The 26116-nt window shown below is 39.6% G+C and overlaps 1 protein-coding gene across 2 annotated transcripts in view; it reads right to left on the reverse strand.

The window, feature by feature from the left end:
• cttnbp2nlb (CTTNBP2 N-terminal like b) overlaps positions 1-26116 on the reverse strand; it is a 62215-nt gene that overhangs the window by 8802 nt on the left and 27297 nt on the right. For both annotated transcript variants that reach the window (XM_060932156.1, XM_060932157.1), the window contains exons 3-4: positions 5382-5636; positions 3295-3402 (exon numbers count right to left, since the gene is read on the reverse strand). In XM_060932156.1, the coding sequence (XP_060788139.1) occupies positions 3295-3402; positions 5382-5636 (363 nt within the window). The remainder of the gene's footprint in view (positions 1-3294; positions 3403-5381; positions 5637-26116) is intronic.

The raw sequence follows: 26116 nt of genomic DNA on the forward strand, positions 1-26116 counted from the left end.
ACCCTTCTGCTATTCTAACCCATCTGCCTCAAGGTTGGATGTGTTGTGTGCTTTCCGAGATGCTTTTCTGCTCAGTATGGTTGTAAAGACTGGTCGTCTGAGGTACTATAGAGTTTCTGCCAGCTGAAACGAGTCTGGACAATGAGCTACAGCTATACTGCATTTCTGAACCAAGTGTATAAACATTTGCAAAGTGAGCTGTAGAAATACATAGCTTTGCTGGAGCAAGAGCCTGAGTGAGAAACATAATAATAATAATAATAATAATATAATCTTTAACAAATTATAAGTCTCCTTATACAGTATGTCCATGTACCTCATGTTTAGAACATTTGTTCTGAGCACTGAACAATGTTCTCTATGGAAACATGCCTGTAATATCTTATAACATCCACAAGGGGGACACAGAGTGCTGAGTGTTTCTGGACATTCTGAAGACTAACACCTGTGCTTGTTGTGATGCACATTAGGCTACGTTCACAGTGCAGGCTGAAGTGACTCAAATCCGATCTTTTCGCCCATATGTGACCTGTATCCGATCTTTTATTGACAATATGAACGACACAGATCCGATTTTTTCAAATCCGACCCAGGCCGTTTGGATATGTGGTCCTAATTCCGATTCCTATCCGCTCTTTTCATATGCGACTTCAGTCTGAACCGCCAGGTCGCATTCATCCGACTTACACGTCATCAACAAGCCACAAACGTCACTATTCTGTGCTGAAGTAGGCGGCGGGTCTCTCAAAAAAAGTTACAACAACATGGCGCATAATCACAGGCGCAGATAGAGGGTGGGATTCGTCCCACCCAGATTTAAATTCACTTCGTTCGGTCCCCCCCACTTATAGGGAGGAAAAAACGTCTATGCTGTCTTTCTTTGCATAAGGCAAACCTCACGGAAAAATCAAAAGACCAATTACCATTCGGTTTATTGAGGTGCACAGCAGTACATACATAGTTGCAACAACTCACATAAAACAAAACAAAGACTGATATTCGGTTGGTTGAGCTGCGCAGACTGCACAGGTTGCGAGCTCGAGCTTGGTTGCTATGGTAACCCACAACAAGTTTGACAGGCATATCGGGGTTGGGGTTGGTTTGCTGGCAGCTTTGTCCCCCCCAGTTTTTTGTCCCCCCCCAGTTCAAAAAAACGTATCTGCGCCCCTGCGCATGACATCAATGCGAGGGACGCGTCGGGCTGTGAAGGTTCTGAATCTTCTCAATGGAAGGACGCAGAGGTTAGGGAGCTGATTTCCATTTGGGGGGATACAGCTATTCAAGCTAGATTGGATGGGTCATAACGCAACCGGGCGGTTTTACTTCCGTAAACACTGGCCATGCTCACTGCGTGTGACGTCGTCGTATCCTGCAATGCGCATGCGGAACACTTTTAGGTCGCTTTTCGTTCATACTGAGGATCACATACAAGTCGCATATATTTGTTAATGTGAACGACCTCACAAAAAAATCGGAATTGAGCATTAAGCCTTGCAGTGTGAACATAGCGTAACAGCTACATATATGTCTTGTTATTGTGTGTGTTACTCTGAGATAGGGGTAAGTCCTTTTTTTAACACAACATGCTCAGATAAAATGGTGATCTTTCTCGGTAATCTTTGATGCTGATTTTGGAAATACACGACAGTATTAGATAAGAGTGCGAGTTAAAAAGATTTGGGTACTGATGAATATATTCTACTTATTCAACCCACATTTACTGGATATGAACAATTGTGTGCTCTGATTGGCTACTCTACTACTCTAGGCTATCAGCTCATGTAACATGTGTAGAGAAAAACAAAATGGTGGCACATGCTGCTGAACCAACCGAGGAAGAAATGAAAACAAAACCCCAAAAATGATCAAGTATTTAAAGAAATAGAAATAGCTAAAGAAAATCGTTTTTTGTTTGTTTGTTTTTCCCCAATAGCTCCTGTTCCACACTCCAGCCCAGTTGGTGGCAGTAATGCACCTTTTAAGTTGGTTTGTCAACTGCCAAAAAAAAACCTAAAGAAGACCCCCCCCCAAAAAAAAAAAAAAAATGTAACAAATATGATGGTAAGCACGTCTCATCTCATTATCTGTAGCTGCTTTATCGTGTTCTACAGGGTCGCAGGCAAGCTGGAGCCTATCCCAGCTGACTACGGGCGAAAGGCGGGGTACACCCTGGACAAGTCGCCAGGTCATCACAGGGCTGACACATAGACACAGACAACCATTCACACTCACATTCACACCTACGGTCAATTTAGAGTCACCAGTTAACCTAACCTGCATGTCTTTGGACTGTGGGGGAAACCGGAGCACCCGGAGGAAACCCACGCGGACACAGGGAGAACATGCAAACTCCGCACAGAAAGGCCCTCGCCGGCCCCGGGGCTCGAACCCGGACCTTCTTGCTGTGAAGCGACAGCGCTAACCACTACACTACCGTGCCGCCCTGGTAAGAACGTATCTTTTTTTTTTTCAATAATTGTTATTATTATTATAGCATTTTTCACAAATTGTTACTGTCATTTCGCTGGTTTGTTTACATTCTAAGTGGAAATGATTTTGTCGGATGTTTTGTATGAAGTTTTTATTTACTGAATTTGCTAAAAATAAAAATGCTCTGTTTTTCAAAATCCAGTGAATGTGGATAGAATAAAAGTTACTCCACTCAATCTCGTCGTACATGGCCTATAGCCAACTCTGTGCTATGCGCTTTGTCGGCTATCAGCTCATGTATGACTCAATTTCGTGGAATAACTGTTAATTATACTATAACATGATTTGTGTGTCCTGTGATGGACATTGTGTGTGTGTATGCGCGCGCAATAGCTTTTCTCTGGGCAGGGCCGGAAAGCAGGAAAGAGCTCTTACGTAATATGGTATAGTCTGTCCTCTGACCTTATCACCCTTTCCTCTACCCATACTGCACACCGCACAGCAGCAGCACACAGAACAATGCGTTCCTTTCCTCTGTGGGTTTCCTACAGAACAATTCTGTACTCCGAATCCCTGCTGGTCACACAAACACACAGTCCAGTACGGCCATTGTGTTGTAGCTTTTTTCAGAAGCCTGTCTGTATTTTATTTCACCCAGGCGCAAAGTGTAGATCATCACCACGGCTGACCCACTTCCTGCTGTCCTCTTGACCCAGACTATAACACAGAATGCTCATCACAAGACAGGCAGCAGTGATGTTCTGAATATGTAGCATACTGCTAACACTGGCACTATGAGTGTACTGCTGCACACAGGTGTGTGTGTGTCTGTTTATTTGTGTTTTGGTACTGCTGCTAGGCTACCTGCTGCAGTAGTCGCTCTCTTTCCTTCTCCAGCATGTACGTCACATCATCACCCTCAGCCGTGTCCTGGGCATGGCGCCGTTTCTCTTCCTCTAGGTCAGCGATAACCTACACACACACACACACTTGATAAATGTACAGTACCAGTCAAAAGTATTGATATACAGACAGATGGATTGCAAATGGAGTTGCATCAGTTAGTAATATGGTGGAATAATAATAATAAAGGCTAAGTCTCTCTCTCTCTCTCTCTCTCTCTCTCTCTCGTTATTGATCCAAGTCTTAACTGCAGTGTATCTTAAAGCAAATAATTCAAATCCCAACCAAGCGTGTGTGTACGTAATGTAGGTGTGTGTGTACACATACAGAAGCATGTGTGTGCATGTTTATACTGATAATACTTGTTCAACACCACTGTCTGTGTGTGTCTCTCTCTCTCTCTCTCTCTCTCTCTCTGTGGTAAATAGGTTCTTTTATTTAATCGGCTTTGATTTAGAAACTTTAGTTGGGAACCTGATCAGCCTGAATGGATCATCAAAGCACACAGCAGGACTTTTGTATGATCTCAGACTAGGATAAACTGGAGTGTGTGAGTGTGTGAGTGAGTGGACAAGAAAAGATGAGAAAACAGGGACGATAAAGAGATGAACAGGGAGGTACTGTCTCTAGCCCCAAATCAGCCTGCTTCATTGTGTGCATTGGACTTCATAAGAAGCTCTGTGTGAGACAATAAACATAGCTTCTCTCTCTCCCTTCCTCACACACACACGCACAAATGGAACCTGCGGCTTGATAAGTTTCATTGTGTGGAACTGAAATTTCAAACAGACAGGAACAACACGCATGGAATTCCTCTCTCTCACACACACACACACATATGCACGCACATCTTGTCTCTGACTCGCACTCATTCTCCTCACCCCAGGAGCTCTATTGTTCCTTTTGAGGTCACAAGGCTCCTCTGAGACGGGAGGGTTAAGGCTTAATCACACATGCGCGCACACTCTCCACCAATGAAGTGACTAAAATTGCTCTTGTGTAATACGACATGAACCATAGCCTCATTAGACATTGCTTTGTCTCGCACTACTGTTCCGAATGCGTATTTAATCATAGTTTTTTTTTCTTTTGTCTGAGCTTTTGTCATAGCTTCATGACTGAGCTTTAGAATGCTACTTGTTTCCGGTGCTACTCGTTTCCAGGACTAAAGCAGGCAGGAGCCGATTACGGATATCACGGATAAAAGTGCACTGGCATATGCAAGTAAGCACAAATGAATGCTTTGTCCTCATCCCCACATCCAAACGGACATGCTGTACTCAATCCTCTTTCTTACTACTGATTCCTCTGGTACAGCACCGTTTGTGGTTACAAATCCAAACCCAGGACCACCTGTACCCTGCGTAAATACTAAGTGCATTTCTTTCCCATTACATAATGTGAGCTGTGAAAGCAGGGCAAGTTCTCTGGTGATTCGTCATGGAGGACATGAAGATGTCCAGCTTTTATTCTTTGACACTAACTACATACTCATAAGGTAAACTGTTTAGCATGACGTGTTTTTAATGATTTTTAATTTTGACATTTTCCTGGATAAGGATAAGCAGCTACAGATAATGGATGGATGGACATTTTCTACTTGATATCACTCTGAATACTTGGATGGCAGGATTCCCTGAACCGAAATATTTTTCTGTTTTGCACATGTCTCAACCAGAATTTGTGATGGAGGTTTTTGTTGTTGTTTTTTTTTAATTGAGAATGCAGACATTAGAACTCTGCCATCTCGACAGTTGTGCGTGCATTGAGTATGACTTGATAATATTGAAATTGTTTGCAAACTGAATTTATTAGGCTTATATCCGTTTCGCTATGGCATGTAACTAATAACCTGATCAATGCATAATTTTCATAATTTAAAGCAGGGATGTCAAAATGTTTTTGATTTGAGCCAAAATCACATTTTTCATAATTTGTCACAATTCAGCTAAAGCTGACACGTCTGAAGTGTTTTGAAAGATGCAGTAAATAATACAGCAAAAAATAACCTTGACTTGATTTGCTCTGACACACGCACAGTCTCTCACCCGTCTGTGTCTGCTCTCAGCCGCTGCTAGCTGTGCCATCATCTTCTCCTGCATGCGCTTGCAGTGGCTCATCACCAGCTTAAGGACAGCTAGTGGGCTTGGGTTGACCTGGCCTCTCCCACCATGACCCCGAGCCTGAGGCTGATCTTGCCCATGACCCTGCATTGCCTCGTCGTCTCTCTGAAGAGCCATGAAGGGATCGCTGAGGTCATAGCGCCCGTATCGCTCCTGCACAAACGTGTCTCGCTGTTGTGCCTGTAATGGATATCAGAAGGTCAAAGGTCAGAGCACAGGTAAGGTATGGTATTGACATGCTGTTTTGTAGTGATATATATATGTTGAGATGTTTTTAATGCATTTGTAATGGGATGGAATGGATTTGGTTAAAAGCTGACTGGCACAAGATTCTCCAGAGGCAGGGCTTATTAAGTATTAATTGTGGGGTGGTCTAATGTTAAAAACAAAAGAAGAACGATCAGATTTAGGAAAATCAGCTGTAAAAAAAAAAAGCGCATTATAGTATACAGAATTGTCCTTATGTGTGAGCTCATTTAAATGTAATTTATTTTTATATTTTTATGTTTGCCTTTTTTCATGAACGGTGCCAATAATTCTGGAGTTGACTCTGCATGGATAATAAAGGTCCATGATCTGGACGAGGGGAAAAAGCATATTGCTTATTATTTTGGCTACATTTCTGATTGTGACAACCCTTATAATGGACAAAAGGATTGAAGATTTTTTCACAATATGTAAGATGATATTTTACTTTGCTAACAAAGTGCCATTGGAGCTAAGAGTGGCACAAGAACTTTAATCCTTTTTTTCTGGATTTTAAAAATAAATGATTGAAGAAAGAGTGGTACAAATACCCAACTAAACAAATAAATGATCCAATCAGCAATTTGTTACTTGTGTTGGAGTCGTAAAATTGATATCAATACCTCGGCGCTTTTGTCAAATAAGTCAGCTCTGATGGTTACTTTTTAATCTAGAAATTCAAACATGAACATCATCTATTATATGGATTTTCTGCAATGGTTTATTCAAAGGTGACGTGTGCCATTTTCTCATATTTCTATCTTACTGAACATCTGAATGTTGATTGATTTTCTTTCTTCCCTGAAGCAATTTGAAAGTGAAGCATCACTTCATAAATGCCTTGTTCCGCAAAAGTTCTTTATATTATATATAAGTACTGTGTAAAAGACTTTCAAGACTTGCAAAAGGCACATGTAAAGAAATCTGTAGACCAAAAATGGCTTAAAATATAATGAAATTAAATGTTTCAACATTAAAAAAATACTATAAACAGCAGTAAGCCATAATGAATGAAGTAAAGTCAATATTTGGTGTGAGACGACCCTTTGCTTTTAAAAAAAAAAAAAGGAGTCTCAGGTACAATGAGTGCAGTTTTATGCGGAAATGAGCTGTAGGTTTTACTGAACATCTTGCAGAACTTCTGGACACTTTGACTGTCACACTCGCTTCTTCATTTTGCACCAAAACCCAGTAGCCTTCATTAGGTTTTCTTTTTTTAATCTGAAAAGTGGTCTCTTATGCTCCTCAGATACAATTTTTTTTTTTCTGTAACTTGAACTTTGTGCTGGAAAACGAACGTTTGGACTCTAAAATGTTTTTGTACTCATTTGATAATGTAGAAGTCTCATCTCATCATCTCTAGCCGCTTTATCCTGTTCTACAGGGTCGCAGACAAGTCGCCAGGTCATCACAGGGCTGACACATAGACACAGACAACCATTCACACTCACACCTACGGTCAATTTAGAGTCCCCAGTTAACCTAACCTGCATGTCTTTGGACTGTGGGGGAAACCGGAGCACCCAGAGGAAACCCACGCGGACACGGGGAGAACATGCAAACTCCACACAGAAAGGCTCTCGCTGGCCACGGGGCTCGAACCCAGACCTTCTTGCTGTGAGGCGACAGCGCTAACCACTACACCACCGTGCCGCCCAATGTAGAAGTCATAAAATAGAAATCTATAACAAAGATTGTATGGAAAAAAAGGGTGCCTTAGGCCTTTGCACAGTACTCTGTGTGTGTGTGTGTGTGTGTGTGTGTGTATGGATATATACGTATATATCTCCAACCTGATGCATTATACTAAAAGTATAGTTTTCTAATTAGTTTCTGCTCTTTCATAATGATTATACTATAACGTCTACAGGCATTTAAACCTTTAAAGTGTCCTCAAGACTTTGCTATTGTGGCCAGGTCTCTCTCTGTGATGGCATCCAGCTCATGAAAATAAATCAACCTGCCACACAGGCATTTATCCAATTCCAGCTCATTCCTCAAATGGTTTTTGCAGTTGTAGAAGATAAACGTGGTGAGCGAATGTGACATTTTTGCACACTCCAGAGAATGTGTGGAATGTGTGAACAACTGAGGGCTGCTTTAGTTGGACCTTGCACCACATTCAAAGCTTTACTCCCTAGCAACTAGACCGCGAGGAAATGTGTGCTGGAACTTTTAAACGTTTTCATGCAGTGAGTGCAAACTGGGGTCAAACACTGACGTGGACCGGCTCTACTTCCTCACACAGGATCCCAGCAGGTAATGAGAACGAGAGGGTGAAAAACATTATAGAAAGGATGCAAAGATGGAACGGGGGAAAGAGTGTCGGGGCTGTGAGACGGGACCACAGGACAGCGGGATATGACCTTCCTCATAATGTCTACGCCAAGATCAGCAGTGATCTCTACTCTCATTTAACATAAACCAGGTGCTGAGGCACACACTGTACATCCAAATGGACCCATGGAGGAATAAGCAGATGCAGCCTGGGCTTCATCAGGTCTTCTTTCACAAATAATAGCCCCCTGAATTTTACACACACACACACAAAATACCACCCTGCCCCCAAATCCCTGAGCGCACACACTCTCCCATCAGGCCTCCATAGGCAGGTGTTAAACCTTCCCTTGGGGAGTGAGGGTCACCATCACGGAAAGGAGTACAAAAGGAGCAGCTGGTGAGGCTGGAATGTGTGTGTGTGTGTGTGTGTGTTGCATATGGGGACCAATTTGTCATGGCAATATGGGCCATCCTTAATGAATGAATTGGCAGATGGAAACACACAGATAAGATAAATTACACACATATATATACACACACACACATGCACACACGGTCTTTATGAGCCCATAGAGTTTAATATAAAACCTTGCATTAATGAATTACCCAAGTAGCAAATTATAAGCTGGAATCACCTGGTCTGGTGTAACGTTGCTATTTTTTTGCACCAGCTAACCAACTTGGTGCATCTTGCCAAAAACAAACATTTCCATCACATAAAATAATTTCAACGCGTTACTTTAAGTAAGCATGCATAAATATGGATAATGGTATGAGGTGTGGGTCTGATACCATGCTCATTTACTTGTATTTGTTAAAAAAAATGCTAACATCTGATACCACACAATACTACAGTATGTGACACAAAGCTAGTTTGCGCTGTCATGCTAATGACCAGACAATAAGAAATGACAGCAATCTGGACATATTTTATGATTAACAATGATGATCAAAGCAAAGTAAGAGTCCAAACTGTGCTTTCTGAAAACAAAAGTAACCTGATAAAACATCTTAAACATAAAACTTGGCATAACAAGCTCACTGCAGTATACAGCAGCAGTCAACGCTACAGCAAAACATCTGCTGGGTGAGAACAAATATCTACCGACTCACCAGGTGAGTAAAAATAACAACGCTTACCCAGTGTTTTGTTCTTGATGATCAGCCATTATGGGATATTGAAAACAAGAATGCACTTTATTTTTAGCTTAAAGGAGAACTGAAGGCAAACGTTTTATCAAAATTCTATTTCTCTCATTTTATTAAATATAGGAATGCATTTTTGATAGCTATTTTGTCACTGCTATAGCAAGTTATGAGTGTTTGAAATATGCTATGTAATACAGTTAGGTCCATATATATTTGGACACTGACACAAATTTTGTTTTTTTTACCTGTTTACTGAAACATATTCAAGTTATAGTTATATAAAATGGACATAAAGTCCAGACTTTCAGCTTTCATTTGAGGGTATCCACATTAAAATTAGATGAAGGGTTTAGGAGTTTCAGCTCCTTAACATGTGCCACCCTGTTTTTAAAGGGACCAAAAGTAATTGGACAATTGACTCAAAGGCTATTTCATGAACAGGTGTGGGAAATTCCTTCGTTATGTCATTCTCAATTAAGCAGATAAAAGGCCTGGAGTTGATTTGAGGTGTGGTGCTTGCATTTGGAAGATTTTGCTGTGAAAAAAACATGCGGTCAAAGGAGCTCTCCATGCAGGTGAAACAAGCCATCCTTAATCTGCGAAAACAGAAAAAAACCCATCCGAGAAATTGCTACAATATTAGGAGTGGCAAAATCTACAGTTTGGTACATCCTGAGAAAGAAAGAAAGCACTGGTGAACTCATCAATGCAAAAAGACCTGGACACTCACAGAAGACAACAGTAGTGGATGATCGCAGAATAATTTCCATGGTGAAGAGAAACCCCTTCACAACAGCCAACCAAGTGAACAACACTCTCCAGGAGGTAGGCGTATCAATATCCAAATCTACCATAAAGAGAAAACTGCATGAAAGTAAATACAGAGGGTTCACTGCATGGTGCAAGCCACTCATAAGCCTCAAGAATACAACCCCAATTCCAAAAAAGTTGGGACAAAGTACAAATTGTAAATAAAAACGGAATGCAACAATTTACAAATCTCAAAAACTGATATTGTATTCACAATAGAACATAGACAACATATCAAATGTTGAAAGTGAGACATTTTGAAATTTCATGCCAAATATTGCCTCATTTGAAATTTCATGACAGCAACACATCTCAAAAAAGTTGGGACAGGGGCAATAAGAGGCTGGAAAAGTTAAAGGTACAAAAAAAGAACAGCTGGAGGACCAAATTGCAACTCATTAGGTCAATTGGCAATAGGTCATTAACATGACTGGGTATAAAAAGAGCATCTTGGAGTGGCAGCGGCTCTCAGAAGTAAAGCTGGGAAGAGGATCACCAATCCCCCTAATTCTGCACCAACAAATAGTGGAGCAATATCAGAAAGGAGTTCGACAGTCTAAAATTGCAAAGAGTTTGAACATATCATCATCTACAGTGCATAATATCATCAAAAGATTCAGAGAATCTGGAAGAATCTCTGTGCGTAAGGGTCAAGGCTGGAAAACCATACTGGGTGCCCGTGATCTTCGGGCCCTTAGACGGCACCGCATCACATACAGGCATGCTTCTGCATTGGAAATCACAAAATGGGCTCAGGAATATTTCCAGAGAACATTATCTGTGAACACAATTCACCGTGCCATCCGCTGTTGCCAGCTAAAACTCTATAGTTCAAAGAAGAAGCCGTATCTAAACATGATCCAGAAGCGCAGACGTCTTCTCTGGGCCAAGGCTCATTTCAAATGGACTGTGGCAAAGTGGAAAACTGTTCTGTGGTCAGACGAATCAAAATTTGAAGTTCTTTATGGAAATCAGGGACACCGTGTCATTCGGACTAAAGAGGAGAAGGACGACCCAAGTTGTTATCAGCGCTCAGTTCAGAAGCCTGCATCTCTGATGGTATGGGGTTGCATTAGTGCGTGTGGCATGGGCAGCTTACACATCTGGAAAGACACCATCAATGCTGAAAGGTATATCCAGGTTCTAGAGCAACATATGCTCCCATCCAGACGACGTCTCTTTCAGGGAAGACCTTGCATTTTCCAACATGACAATGCCAAACCACATACTGCATCAATTACAGCATCATGGCTGCGTAGAAGAAGGGTCCGGGTACTGAACTGGCCAGCCTGCAGTCCAGATCTGTCACCCATAGAAAACATTTGGTGCATCATAAAACGGAAGATACGACAGAAAAGACCTAAGACAGTTGAGCAACTAGAATCCTACATTAGACAAGAATGGGTTAACATTCCTATCCCTAAACTTGAGCAACTTGTCTCCTCAGTCCCCAGACATTTACAGACTGTTGTAAAGAGAAAAGGGGATGTCTCACAGTGGTAAACATGGCCTTGTCCCAACTTTTTTGAGATGTGTTGTTGTCATGAAATTTAAAATCACCTAATTTTTCTCTTTAAATGATACATTTTCTCAGTTTAAACATTTGATATGTCATCTATGTTCTATTCTGAATAAAATATGGAATTCTGAAACTTCCACATCATTGCATTCCGTTTTTATTTACAATTTGTACTTTGTCCCAACTTTTTTGGAATCGGGGTTGTAAAATGGCTAGATTGGACTTTGCTAAAAAACATCTAAAAAAGCCAGCACAGTTCTGGAAGAACATTCTTTGGACAGATGAAACCAAAATCAACCTCTACCAGAATGATGGAAAGAAAAAAGTATGGCGAAGGCGTGGTACAGCTCATGATCCAAACCATACCACATCATCTGTAAAACACGGCGGAGGCAGTGTGATGGCTTGGGCATGCATGGCTGCCAGTGGCACTGGGTCACTAGTGTTTATTGATGATGTGACACAGGACAGAAGCAGCCGGATGAATTCTGAGATATTCAGAGACATACTGTGTGCTCAAATCCAGCCAAACTGATTGGTCAGCGTTTCATAATACAGATGGACAATGACCCAAAACATAAAGCCAAAGCAACCCAGGAGTTTATTATAGCAAAAAAGTGGAATATTCTTGAATGGCCAAGTCAGTCACCTGATCTCAACCCAATTGAGCATGCATTTCACTTGTTAAAGACTAAACTTCAGACAGAAAGGCCCACAAACAAACAGCAACTGAAAACCGCTGCAGTAAAGGCCTGGCAGAGCATTAAAAAGGAGGAAACACAGCGTCTGGTGATGTCCATGAGTTCAAGACTTCAGGCAGTCATTGCCAACAAAGGGTTTTCCACCAAGTATTAGAAATGAACATTTTATTTGCAATTATTTAATTTGTCCAATTACTTTTGAGCCCCTGAAATGAAGGGATTGTGTTTAAAAAAATGCTTTAGTTCCTCAAATTTTTATGCAATCATTTTGTTCAACCCACTGAATTAAAGCTGAAAGTCTGAACTTCAACTGCATCTGAATTGTTTTGTTCACAATTCATTGTGGTAATGTACAGAACCAAAATTAGAAAAATGTTGCCTCTGTCCAAATATTTATGGACCTAACTGTATATCAGTCCATATGTCAAAGCAATGGCCGTAAACAAGATTCGTTGAGACCTGTGCAAGACATCATAGGACGGAAGTAAAATGTACAGCGGAAATCAAAGTGACCAACATCTGTCAACACCAGGGGTGGGCAATTATTTTTTCCATGGGGCCACATGAAAAACAGAAAATTCTGTGGAGGGCCGGACCAAAAGGCTGAACTAAATTCTGAATAATATTAATTGTATTTCTTTATATAAAGCAGTAAATAACATTGTTTTTACAAGCTGCTAAGACTGGTAAGAGTATGGAAAAAACGAGGTTGCCTTACAAAAAAATGTCATTTATTCAATCAAATTTCCCAAAACAATGGTTAACAAAATGTGAATGTTTGTACCATTTTTTTTCAGTCACATTCACCCCAAAACACAATAAAGACATCACAATATTGTCTTTCTACTCCAAATATCAAGCAAGATACATCATATTATAATAATGATGCCCACATTTGTAGTCTAATCACCTCATTTGGTGTTTTTCATTTGGTAATGCCGACTCAAATTGTAGTCTTTGAACACTGCGATCTGCTCTCCGCAAACTAAACACACGGCTTCATCTCTGACTTCAGTAAATAAATACTTAGCAGTCCATGTTTTGTTGAAAGCCCTGCATTCGGCATCTACCTTTCTTCTTTTTTTGGACATTTTGGGGACTAAAGTCTTCTTGTGACCTGCTCGCAACAACTTCGATTCGGTGTAGGTATCAGATCGGCTCGGGCTCCGGCGCCTGCTGGTGACGTCACACTATGTGATTGGCTGGACCGTTTGAAGGATGACATACAAGTTTGTGGTTGGTCTGGACAAATTACGGAAGTAGTTATTGCGGGATTAGGTTTTGTGGGATTTCATGTCATGCTCATGTCGCGCACATTGCGTTTTTGTTGAACACAACTCAAAATAAAAGCAATGCACATTCAGTCCATGCAGGAGGTAAAATGAGAAAAAACGTTTATTTTGTAATTTCTAATTAACCTTACACGGGCCGGTCAGAATGAACCAAAGGGCCGGATGCGGCCCGCGGGCCGTAAAATGCCCAGGTCTGGTCAACACTGTCAAAAGACGCGCGCGTCCTCTTTCGAATGCTGACGTAATCAAGCCAGAAGTTTTGTTTGTTTTGATAGCAAATCAGGAAAGTTTGAAAAAAGTAGGCAGTAATCGTCATTTAAACTTGTTTTTGTGCAATATTTTGTTTGGAAAACAGTTTTCAAAATGGCGGCACTGACACCTGGCTGACACTTCACGTTTCAAAGTCTCACACAAGTCTCGTGAAGATCGTGCGGATAAGCGACACTTGCCGTGGACCAAACGAACTAAATTCAACATGGCTAAAAAACGAATAGGCCGATAAGTATCATATTTAATTGCAATTAGTTGCCAATATGAGTCACGATATAAGGTTACTTAAACCGAAAACATAATTGAATAACATGTTAATTAAGAAATAAAGCAAGTTTAAAAATGACTTCAGTTCTCCTTTAACAGAAGCACTTTTCTGAAGTGAAACAAAGCCTGCACCACTGCAACCCTATTTGATCCAAGGTACCTGATGTACCTACGTAGCTAATGCACTTAAATGTAAACTAGCTAGCATTATAAGGAAATAGCCTAGTAGCCTAAGCACATGAACATGCACATGTACACTTTTCATGGCCAATATTTAACTGGGGGAGCATCCATCCATCCATCCATCCATCCATCTATCCCTCTATCCATCCCTTCATCCATACCACTTATTTGCCAGGGTTGCAGGGGAAGTCGGAGCCGATCCCAACTGACTTCAGGTGAGAGGTGGGATACACCTTGGGCAGGTCGCTAATCTATCGCAGGGCTAAAACAGAGGCGAACAAACATTCACGCTTACATTCACACCTATGAGTTAGAGTAGCCAGTTGACTGAATCCACACGTCTTTTGACTGTGGGAGAAAATCGGAGTTCCTGGAGGAAACCCCATACAGGCATGGGGAGAACATGCAATCCCCACACAAAAAGGCCCCGGTCTGCCATGAGGCTTGAACCCAGAACCTTCTTGCTTGCCAACCACTTCACCACCATTCCACCCCTAGGGGTATGTAAACAGAGCTAAAGAAAATGTTCTGCGATGTTTCTGATTGATTAGACCTATGTCGATTAGATATCAGTATCAGTGGAGTACCAAAAAAAATGTACTTTGAGTCTAAAAAATGACATTTGATGCATGTCTGATTTAACTAAACCATTAGAATTTCTTCATGCCATTATCACGTATGCTACTTGTGTATTTAAGAATTCACTCCGTTACCTTCAACTGTTATTTATTTAACAGCAAAATTCACTCATTGCCAATAAAGAAGACATTGTGTCCTAAGATGATTTAACATGTTTTTGAATTTCGAAAGCATGTTTTCTGAGATTCAGTGTTGGAAAATGATTTAAAATGGATTGCTGATCAGGATGTCAAAGATTCCAGCCAATTAAGTCCAAGGCCCTTAAACCTACCTGCTCGACCCTATCCACATCAACACCACATAGAGGTGGGAAAAAGATGTAGATAACTAATCAAGGGCTAAATGGCACCCAATTGGTGGAATCAGCCTGAGGACTGTATGAATGCTGGATTCCTGGAAGTCTAGAAAAGGCTCCGGGACAGAAGCTGCTCCAGATTCTCCATTTCAATACAAGGAATTTATTGAGTACATGAAAATGGTCAATTTACATAACAGCTGTGTTGGTGAACTATACAGTCCAGTGCTGTACATCGGTGGCGAACCGTTAATATTAGAGCTGGGACTTCAGCTCAGCCAAAACTTAGCCAGGCACACCAAAAAAGCAACAGGGCAAAGGATTTTGCAAAGGATTAGTGGCAGGCTTCCAGGTAGCGCTGTCGTATGTAGTTGTCGATGTTGATTTTAAAAGTAACTAAGTAAATTACACAGGCAAATTAATACTTAAATCTGAGTGAAAAATACTTTGGCGAGTGTGTGTGGAAGAAGAGTCTGGAGACAGAAATCTTAGTTTCTGCGTCATTAGCCTGTGCTACTTCCTCTCGATAGCAGTGGCTTGACCACTTTATTAGCATTTGCTAACAATACTGATGAAAGCTACACCGGCTGGAAGGTGACTTCACTGCTGCACTGATGGCGCTGAATCATGGTTAAGCTAGAGTTGGCCTTCGAGAAGCGCTAAGGCGATCAATTTTTGGTCCCTCCTACTATAAATCAAAATCTGATTGGTTAATTCATCGGTCACTTCTTACATAAACATACACTGCCATGGCCTTCTGTCCCGGCAATGAAGTCTTAACCAATGAGTGAGTCGGCTCTAAACTCTTCTTCTGCCTAGATACAACAAACAAAAAAATCTCATTGGATAACTCGATTTTAATGTTTTAAGGATAGTAGTGCTTTCATTTCTGAAGCAAATTTGATAGAAAATGAGGCCAGATTAAAATTAGAAGAGAATAATTATAATGAAATGATGAAAGAAATTAAACATTAACATTTGAAATGCTGATATGTTTGGGCCTTCTCTGAAGGCCTAGAAAGCCATGACGGTTCCCTTCTGCTGTACATAGTGTGTGTGTGTGTGTGTGTGTGTGTGTGTGTGTGTGTGTGTCACGTTCAACACTACAGCAGAACAAAGAGACATTTAAAATATTTTCTCCTCACATGATTCCTCCTAATAAGATTCTTTCTCTCAATCTGCTAAGCTTATTTACTTCACAGAAACAAGCTGACTGCACCTGTCTCTCTTTTTATCTGCTTCGCGTCATCTCTTACACTTCACATTTTCTCATTCTCTGTCTACACGAACAAAGAACTCCAACCTTTTAGTTGTTACAAGACTACAGGACAGACTGAAATACCAAAGGGTGTGTATGGGTAATATTTAAACTAGCTTTATGAGCCTGAGTTACTGTTCTCATTTGACTAATCACGTCGATTTTAGTAACAAAGTCCACAGGAACAAATAACCCATACACAAAAATATACAAGCCTGTGGGCAGTGGAGCTTTTTAAAGACCGTTATGGGCATTGTGTGCGTGTTATTATGATTTGCAAGTCCAACATGTCTTATTATAGCCTGTGTCCAAGACTCCCACAGCCGAGCAGAGTCACGAACACACACACACACACACACACACACACACACAGAGGAGGGCTTAGCTTCTGCTGGTGTATCCTAAGTGTGTTTCGACTTGTAAACATTGCTAAGTGAGTATGAGGATGAGGCATTCCAAAGACACTGACTGACTGAAACATATACCTTTCTTGCATTCTTGAAGGTTGATCTTACGTGTCACATGCACACCTAAAGAACATTTATGTAAAGCACAAGACAAGGTGCTTTTCACTATGCCATGACTTTATCTAGGATCAGTATAATGAAAACTGCAGCTCTAAACCCCCCCACCCCCGGAATGTGCGGACTCTATGGGTGCAGTGATGAACCTGCGTGAATCCTGACCATGAACTTGCAGGAAAAAAAGAAAGAGAAAAAAAACCCTCTGTAACATGGGACACCCAGGGGAATACGGATGCCTAAAAAGAGAGAGCAGCTGGGCCCTAAAATGAGAAAGAAAGCAAATGAGTACAGTTTGAATTGAGGAAGCGGATAAGTGGGCACCAAATGGAGAAAGGATGAAAAGAGTGAGGGGAAAAAGTTAAATGGGAACCGAATGGACAGAGAGGAAGCAGATATGGTGATACGACTCAGCCTGAACAGGGGAAGAGGAAGTAGAAAACAAGAATGAACCAGGGCCAAATGGAGGCTTATGAACTGAGATTAATGGAGGCCAAATCCCAAACTGGGGGGGGGGAACAAAGAGAACGAGTGTGGTGCATTGGAGGGAGAGAAAGTGACAAATCATGGAGTGAATCTGAAATAGAGGAAGGAATGATGCAGGAGTAAAGGCTGAATTGAAGCAGACAGACCGTGGAGGACTTTGAAGGGTTCACCTATTACAGCCTCAGAATCCCTTTTCTTTCACGAATGATGAAGGACTTTTGTCCAAAATACAGGTTTCTCTTGAACTGGACAATTTTTATCACACTCACTATTTCTAAACTCATGTATGTATTGTATAAGTGTGACCTATTTATGTTCCTATACATCACTTCTCCATGTCCATTTGCAAATAAAATTCAACAAGATTCATCTATCCTCTCTGTTTGGAGATATTTCTAAAAAAAAATAAAAAATTTTTTGCTAATGTTATCTTTGGATAGACTTTTCAAACCCTGAAATCTGTGTAGTTGTGTGCACTTGGAAAAAAAAGAAAGCAAAAAAATCAACAACAAAACAAAGATCATTTCTTCATTATTAGCTCATCTGGCTGACAGGAAGCTTATGCCATCATGTGTTGTCCGTTGTCATCCACATTCCACGAAAATCGCTTTTTCTCTCTCAATTCTTCACCGATGGCAGGAAGGTAGGTCTACCTGGGGTGCATATAGCTTCTACTCAAATTTGCATAATTGCAATTAATAATGAGGATATGGAGTAATTAAGCCCTAATGAGCAGTTTCCACACACATCGCTTCTTCTCCCTCAATTCTTCACTGATTTTTAATTCTTTCTGGCATGAAAGTAGGGGTGCCTAGGGTGCATATAACTTCTGCCCAGATTTCCTTAATTACAATTATTAATGAAGTTATGGACTAATTTAAGCCTTAATGAGCAGTTCAACAACAATCCCTTCTTCTCGGTCAATTCCTCGCAGTTTTGGATTCTTTCTGGCAAATAGGTAGGTGTTCCTAGGGTGTATATAGCTTATATATAGCTTGTATATAATGTACAGAGCTTATAACATTTATTGTGCAAGGTGGCCCATTTTAGATCGTTCCTTCTGGACTAGACGGGGCCGGCGTGAGCTCTGCCATCATTGACGGTCTCATTAATCAATTACAACACTTGCTTAAACAGGTTATTTTTCTGAAAGCGCTTCTCTACATGTGTGTAACAGACATTCAGTAATCTGTTGTATTTACTTAATATTTTCCAAGCCAACCTCAAAGCTACTATATATCACATGTATTATGGTTTGGCATTGAGTTTTCCTGATACATGTAAGTTTACAGTGTTTTTAAGAGGTCTCCATTAGGTTTCAGTGAAAATACTGTATACAGTTTTTATATCAGCTTTATACAGCTGATGGTATCAGTAAGTTTGGACTTGATAAAAGAAACAAATGCATTATGCTATATAGTTTAGTAAGAAGTCTGTAATTTAAAAAAAAATGTTGAGTTTAAATGAAAAAAGTTACAATTGCACAAGCTTTCCCCTGACTACACTTGATTTTCACTCCATCCACTATTATTACTGAAGTACATGAGAGTTGCTTCCTGGATTTCTCTATGATTTCAATAGGAAAACTAATACCTTGCCTTGCTGATGAACTATACACCTGTTCCACACACCCTTCTCACACACACACACACACAAAACTATCAGTGACATATTGACCAGGCCAGATAAGCAATCAAAGCTTGACTTTACAGAGTATGTGTTCAAACCCTGCCTTACATCACTTTTTAATAAGCTCAGAAATGAACAGTCACACACTGCATGCCACTCTGATCCAAACTGAATGAGTCACTTCCTCAGTCACTTTCTAATTCTGCTTTTCAGGCGAATACTATTTCTAGATGACACAATTTCTGCGAAGAGATCACAGATAAACACTAAAGAGCTGTAATGATGTGTACATAGCATGCATTACCTATGCTACCAGTCATAAGTTTGGACACACCGACTTATTCATAAGTTTTTTTTTTGTATTTTGATTATTTTCTACATTGTAGAACAATACTGAAGACATCAAAACTATGAAATAGCATAGGTGGAATTATGTGGTAAATTAATTAATAAAAAAAAAGAAAAACCATTGAATTAGGAGGTGTGTCCAAACTTTTGACTGGTACTGTATGTCTGGCCACACCTCCATCTTTTCCCCTTCAAAGCTTCATTACATTACAGATATTTAGCAGACACTCTTATCCAGAGCAACATACAACATACCCAGAGCAGCCTGGGGAGCAGTTGCAGGTTAGGTGTCTTGCTCGAGGGCACTTCAGTCATTCCTGCTGTTCCAGGGAATTAAACCAGCAACCTTTTGGTCCCAAAGCTGCTTCCCTAACCATAAGGCCATGGCTTCCAGCGGGGCTGTTGTTAAGCAGCATTAATTAAGGGGCATGAGAGGACGATGGAGTATTACACATGACCTCACAAGCCTAGTTAACGCTTTCCTGCTGATAAGTGGAGCCAGTGGGAATTGGAGCTTGCTTCATCTCTACCTAACTTGAATAATGCAGCGGCGCTTTAGTATTTTAGTCTGTTCAGCTGTCCCACCTCCTCACCAAAGCCTCAATTTTCATGCTAATACTGTCATCAATGCCGTCAGGTTTATTGTCTCTTACACTGTGTTCACATATATACCGGTACGATAGTGGTATAACTGTATCGATACAAAGTATACCGGTACAGTTTAGTGCATCTGTCCACACTAGCAAGAAATGTTTGCGGTTTTCTTTCATGGTAGTTGAAATGCGCATGCGTGAAATGTTTCCGTGGTTACCGAGTAACTTCCTTCCGAGAATATGGCAGATAGAAGTAGGAATGGTTCATTGCGCATGCGCATTAAATTTGTATCGATACAGAACCGCTTCATCTGTCCACACTACAGCGAAGCGCTACAGTACCGATACTGTACCGGTACAAAACCCATACATTTGTGGGTTTCGTACCGGTACAGTTATACCACTACAGTACCGGTATAGTTGCTAGTGTGGACAGGTGTTGCGGTACGAAAGTAGTATCGTATCGGTACAAAATCCCTAGTGTGGACAGGGTAATAGATCCCTAACTAACTGAGCCGATTCACTGCGATAACTCAGTGCAATTGTGTTGTCCATTCCACTCTGGAACCTGGAGTCTAATGTTTGTTGTCTCCACATATTTATCCTGCCTTTCTCACTACGATGTTAAACACCACTGGAAAATGGCAAGTGAGAAAAGACACTCTTTTGATGCGCTTTTGTTTTAAGAGCTAATAGCAAAACCTGCCTGTTATCACTCATACACTATTTGTACCATTTTTTTTCCTTCCATTATAACTGAGCTAGCAATAACGTATTATTCTATTCACATTCACTGAATATAAGCAATCGCACACTCTGATTGGCTACTCTACTACTAAGATATCAGCTCATATACCGTGAGTAGAGAAAAACAAAATGGCGGAGCGTGTTTCTGAACCAACCGAGCACGAAATAAAAACTCTACTCGAAAACAAAACCCCCCAAAATACAAAAAAGCAACAAACTATGGAATAAAAGTATTCGATAGTAAGAACATAACTTTTTTTTATTTTTCAAAAATTATTATTATAGCATTTTCACAAATTGCTACGGTCATGTCACCAGTTTGTATACATTCTAAGCGTTAATGATTTTGTCGGATGTTTTGTAAAAAGTTTTTATTTATCATATTTGCAAAAAATAAAAATGCTCTGTTTTCTCAAAATCCAGTGAATGTCCACAGAATAAAACAGTTATTCCATTCAATATCGTCGTACATGGCTTATTGCCAACTCGGTGCTGCATGCCTCGTCGGCTATCAGCTCATGTACGACTTGATTTTGTGGAATAACTATTAAATGTCCCCCTGTGGTATGAGCACAGCACACAACTACAGCATCAACCAACAAATTAGCACCAGAATCACAAAACAAATTGAACATATTTCAATATAAAACATATTAAATATGTTTCACAGTGAAGTTTCCTTTTAATGCCTACATTATAATTTAGTGATAAAGACTAGCATATGAAATACCCTTGTTAATTTTGGTTACAAATACGGGGTGAATGAACCAGGCATGCCACTGTCTGGATGATGGTAATTTATCATCTCAGACCGCCAGTAGATCGCTGTTTATTTTTCTTATGCTGAATGTAAAGCATTAATCTACATCACTGCAGCAAATTACTGCCAAACCACTACTCCAGGGGATAGAGCTATTCTCTTTTTTTCCTCTGGCTGACCACTTCTGGGGCTTTTATAGTAGGTCCAGGTCAAGGACACAGAAAAATGAAGAGAAAGAGGGTTTCATTTTGAAGATTAGGCGATCTGGTGTGACCCCTTCTCTGCATTTGCACCCTCTATTTATTTGATCCTTCTATTTATGAGTGTGTGATTGTTGGAGATAAAGAATGAGAAAATAACAGAGGTGGAAATGACGGAGGTGGAGGAGGGCTCTAATGAGTGAATTAGAAAGCGGGAAGGCGAATACAGACATGTTCGCTCACTGAGCCATGGGAGAGTGGTGGCTTTCGCAGTCCCACACATTTAAAGCACAAACACACAAAGGTCCATTACACACTCCCCGAAATGTGTATTAGTTCAGATTGCATGGGTCTAATTCTCAAGTGAACTCTTCGATCATGTCCTGAGACCAAGGAAGGAATTTAAGGCATGGCTTTCTCAACATAGCTATTAATAATGCAAATGCAGCAGCACATGAAATCTCCACTTTTATGTCAATCAACAGTAATTTTACATGAACAAATATACAGCAGCTTACCACAGACCTATAATTTCCTGAGTGAATTACTCAAATAAACTCTTGGTCGGTCTGTGTGTGTGTGTGTGTGTGTGTGTGTGTGTGTGTGTGTGTGTGTGTGTGTGAGTGAGAGAGAGAGAGAGAGAGAGAGAGAGAGCGGGAAATTAATTCTCCAAGACCTCGTAACTCTGCTTAATATAGTCTACAACAGTTCCAGCATGATCTCATCCAGCAATACACACCTCATAGCCTTAACATACCACATACTATTAGGATTACCACAGTGGAAATAAAGCTCCCTCCGATCTCAGTGGGCATATAAACACGTACGACGTTATGCTGTCGACGTTCCGATTTCAACACTTCAGACCACGCTCTCACCTACACACTGCTTTTATAAATAGTCGAGCACCAGTCCAGTCTGGGATCATCTTCAGCAAGATACGTATACTCTCATTAAGTGAGCTAAATATTTAAAAAATGATATATTTATTAGGGTTTATAAAGCCTTGGCATGAATTTATAGAGTATTTAGTATTGGCACCCTGTAAGAGAATGGGCAAAATAATTGTCTAAACATTATCAACACTGATTATTGCAGAAACTAATTATCTTTCCTGTAACCAAAAAAATCATATTCAGTTTTGTATTATATAATACAGTATGTCTAACCTAAAATTACTGACACCGTACGGAATCTTTAACCACTCAAAAAAACATCTTGATTTATATTCTGCTTTTCTAAGCACATATGGTTCCAGTCAAAAGTGTCGACACACCTTCTAATTCAATGGTTTTTCTTTATTTTTAGTAATTAAAAGAAATTTCATGTCTTAAAGTAACGATGGATGTCATTTCTCTTTACTTAGTTGAGCAGTTCTTGACATAATATGAATTACTACAGGTGTTGAATAGGGCTATTTACTGTTTATTTTTTATTATTATTTATGACTATATTATTTTTGTTTACCACATAATTCTATATATGTTCCATATGTTATTTCAGCATTTTGATGTCTTCGGTATTGTTCTACAATGTAGAAAATAGTCAAATTACAGAAAAAACAACCTATGAACGATTAGGTGTGTCCAAACTTTTGTCTGGTACTGTACGTTTCCTATTTTTCTATATTTCCTATATATGTTTTAAAATGGAGCACTAAATAATAATCTGGAACCATGGCATTCAATTATTGCAAACAAATATATCTCTGAAAAAATAACTAAATAAAATAAAAGTTGCTCTCAGTCACTCAGTCTACAAGAACCCTATTTTTATAAGTCAAAATATGATCTTTTTCTATTTCCTGTTTCTTTGGGGTATAAATATGAAGCTATATACATAAAGTTCTTTGTTGGTTGCCATAAACTTGGAAGCACATAACTGTAGAGAATGTCTTTGTATAGGTGTGATGGTCAGGTGTACACAAACCTTTGGCCACGTAGTGTACAATACTGTGCAAAAGAAATGCTGTAGAGCAAAGACGCCTTCAAAAATAATGAAATTAAATGTTTCTACTTTTTAAAAATACTATAAAGAGAAGTAAACGGTGATAATTAAAACAAAGTCGATATTTGGTGTGAGACGACCCTTTGCTTTAAAATAATAATAGTCTCGGGTACAATGAGTGCAGTTTTATAAAGAAATGAGCTGTAGGTTTTACTGAGCATCTTACAGAACCAGCCACAGTTCTTCTGGACACTTTGACTGTCACACTTGCTTCTTAATTTTGCAGCAAAATCCAGTCGTCTTTTATTATTATTATTATTATTATTATTATTATTATTATTATTATTATTATTTTGAAAAGGCCTCTTCTTTACCAACTTCTTTACTGCTGTTTTGTTTACTGACATACAAACATTGTTCTGTCACAGTTAATTTTGTGCTGGAAAACTAATGTTTGAAACTCTAAAATGTTTTTTGTACTGACTTGCTAATGTAGAAGTCATAAAATAAAAACTGATAAAGTTTGTACTAAAAATAGAGTGCCAAAGATATTTGCACAGTATTGTGTGTTTGTGTGTGTGTATACATAAGAAAGTAAAAATGCTAGCTATACCTACTTTTTCTTTCCAATACCAATACTGAAACATCGAGTATCAGCTGATACCAACAACCATCTGATATTGTTTTCTTTGAAAACTACTCAGCTTAATTTTTTTTAACTGAAAACCTTTCATATAATTTTTTTTCATTACTTCATAAATATAATAAAATCAATCTTAACAAAAGAAACAGTCACTCTTTATTATATGTAAAAATTCCAGTTCCAAAAATAAATTTATTTTCCAAATATTTTTCAATTTATTACAGAATCCAGGATCTGATATGTTTTCTCTGATATCCAACCCACCATTTTTTATTTATTTTTATTTTTTGCTGGGATTGGTCCAATATTGGTACTAGGTACCCAATCAGTGCCATTATAGACTGATTGCCTAGACAACAGTCAAGGCAACAATAAAAATGTTTTTAAAAGTTCAGGAATTTATATGGAAGAGGACGGAAAAGGACACATAACCACTGTTCATCAAATCACGTTTTCATAAAGGGTGCCAATAATTCTGGATTTGATTGTTAAGAGCACAACTCAACACCACATGCACACAATACTGTCTACATTCCCATTAATTAACACTTAATACTGTTGTTCAAAACCTATTTTAAATGTATCTAATATGGAGTTGTAGGTTAGTGACGTGCAGCTGTTCTTGTGCGAGTTACTCTACGAGACATACTTTTGCCACTACATGTTTTTTGATGATGGTGTGGTTACTGGGAGAGTTGGGTGTGCTATTGCCGTCGGAGACTGACTGGCTGGAAAGCAGTCAACACTACATACACACTTCCACAAATACATACTTGCATTCCAGGTCTTTCAGTGCTGAGAAATGCCCCATTTTGCCCTCAGGGTGTGTCATGCCAAAAGCCACAGAGAATGATACAATATAACCATGACCAAACATGGAGCTAAGTAACTGTTTCCCTCTTCCTGTACCGTATTTATCTCCTTTTGATCGCTCTCTCTCACACATTCTCTCTCTCCTTCTTCCTGTCTCCTGCCACCGAAGAACTACAATACTTCGACGCCAATCAAAGCACAAACCAGTGCTTTCACCCAACAGGACTCTTAGCTTTCCTTTTAAGGATATCTTTAGATGCAATATCTCTAAGGACAGGTCTGACATCTACTTCAGGAATAAAGAAACAACGAATGAGTCATACTGGCATAAACAATCTATTTGTTTGGACATGGTTTGTACTATTTCAGGTTTCTAACCGGAGCAGGAACAAAAGCTGTTGGCTCAATCAACTTGACTCCCAGGATTCCAGACCTTTTAGGGCAACAGCATGGAAACATAATAACAGGATAATAAAAAGGGTTTTGGTTTTAGACGTCCACAAAATTTCCTTTTTCCTAGATTTTTCCTTATGTTTTTGTTTTTATACCACAGCGCCTTTGAATGCTCGATTCTGATTGGACAGGAGCTAACAGTAGCTCCGGCTGCAAAGTTTATATTACCAAGCTCATTCAGGGACACAGACTTGTATGCACGATTCATAAAAACAGATTTTAAAATGTGAGTAATCACTGATATGGTGAACTTTTCTGTGAGAAAGCATTTATTTAGCATTTTTAGAAGGAATTTCCCATGTCAGTTATTTGTAACAGTCAGAGTTAAAGCTGACATACTACATTCACAGGTTTTTCTGTATTTTGACTATTTTCTACATTGTAGAACAATACTAAATACATCAAAACTGTGAAATAACATATGGCACATGGAATTATCTGCGAGACAAAAAAAGTGTTAAATGTTTCATATTTTAGATTCTTCAAAGTAGCCAGCGTTTACCTTGATGACGCTTTGCACACTATTGGCATTTTCTTAACCAGCTTCATGAGGGAGTCACCTGGAATGCTTTTCAATTGATAGGTGCCTCATCAAAAATTAATTAGTGCAA

This window comes from Neoarius graeffei, chromosome 10, assembly GCF_027579695.1.
Source record: "Neoarius graeffei isolate fNeoGra1 chromosome 10, fNeoGra1.pri, whole genome shotgun sequence".
Lineage (NCBI taxonomy): Eukaryota > Metazoa > Chordata > Actinopteri > Siluriformes > Ariidae > Neoarius > Neoarius graeffei.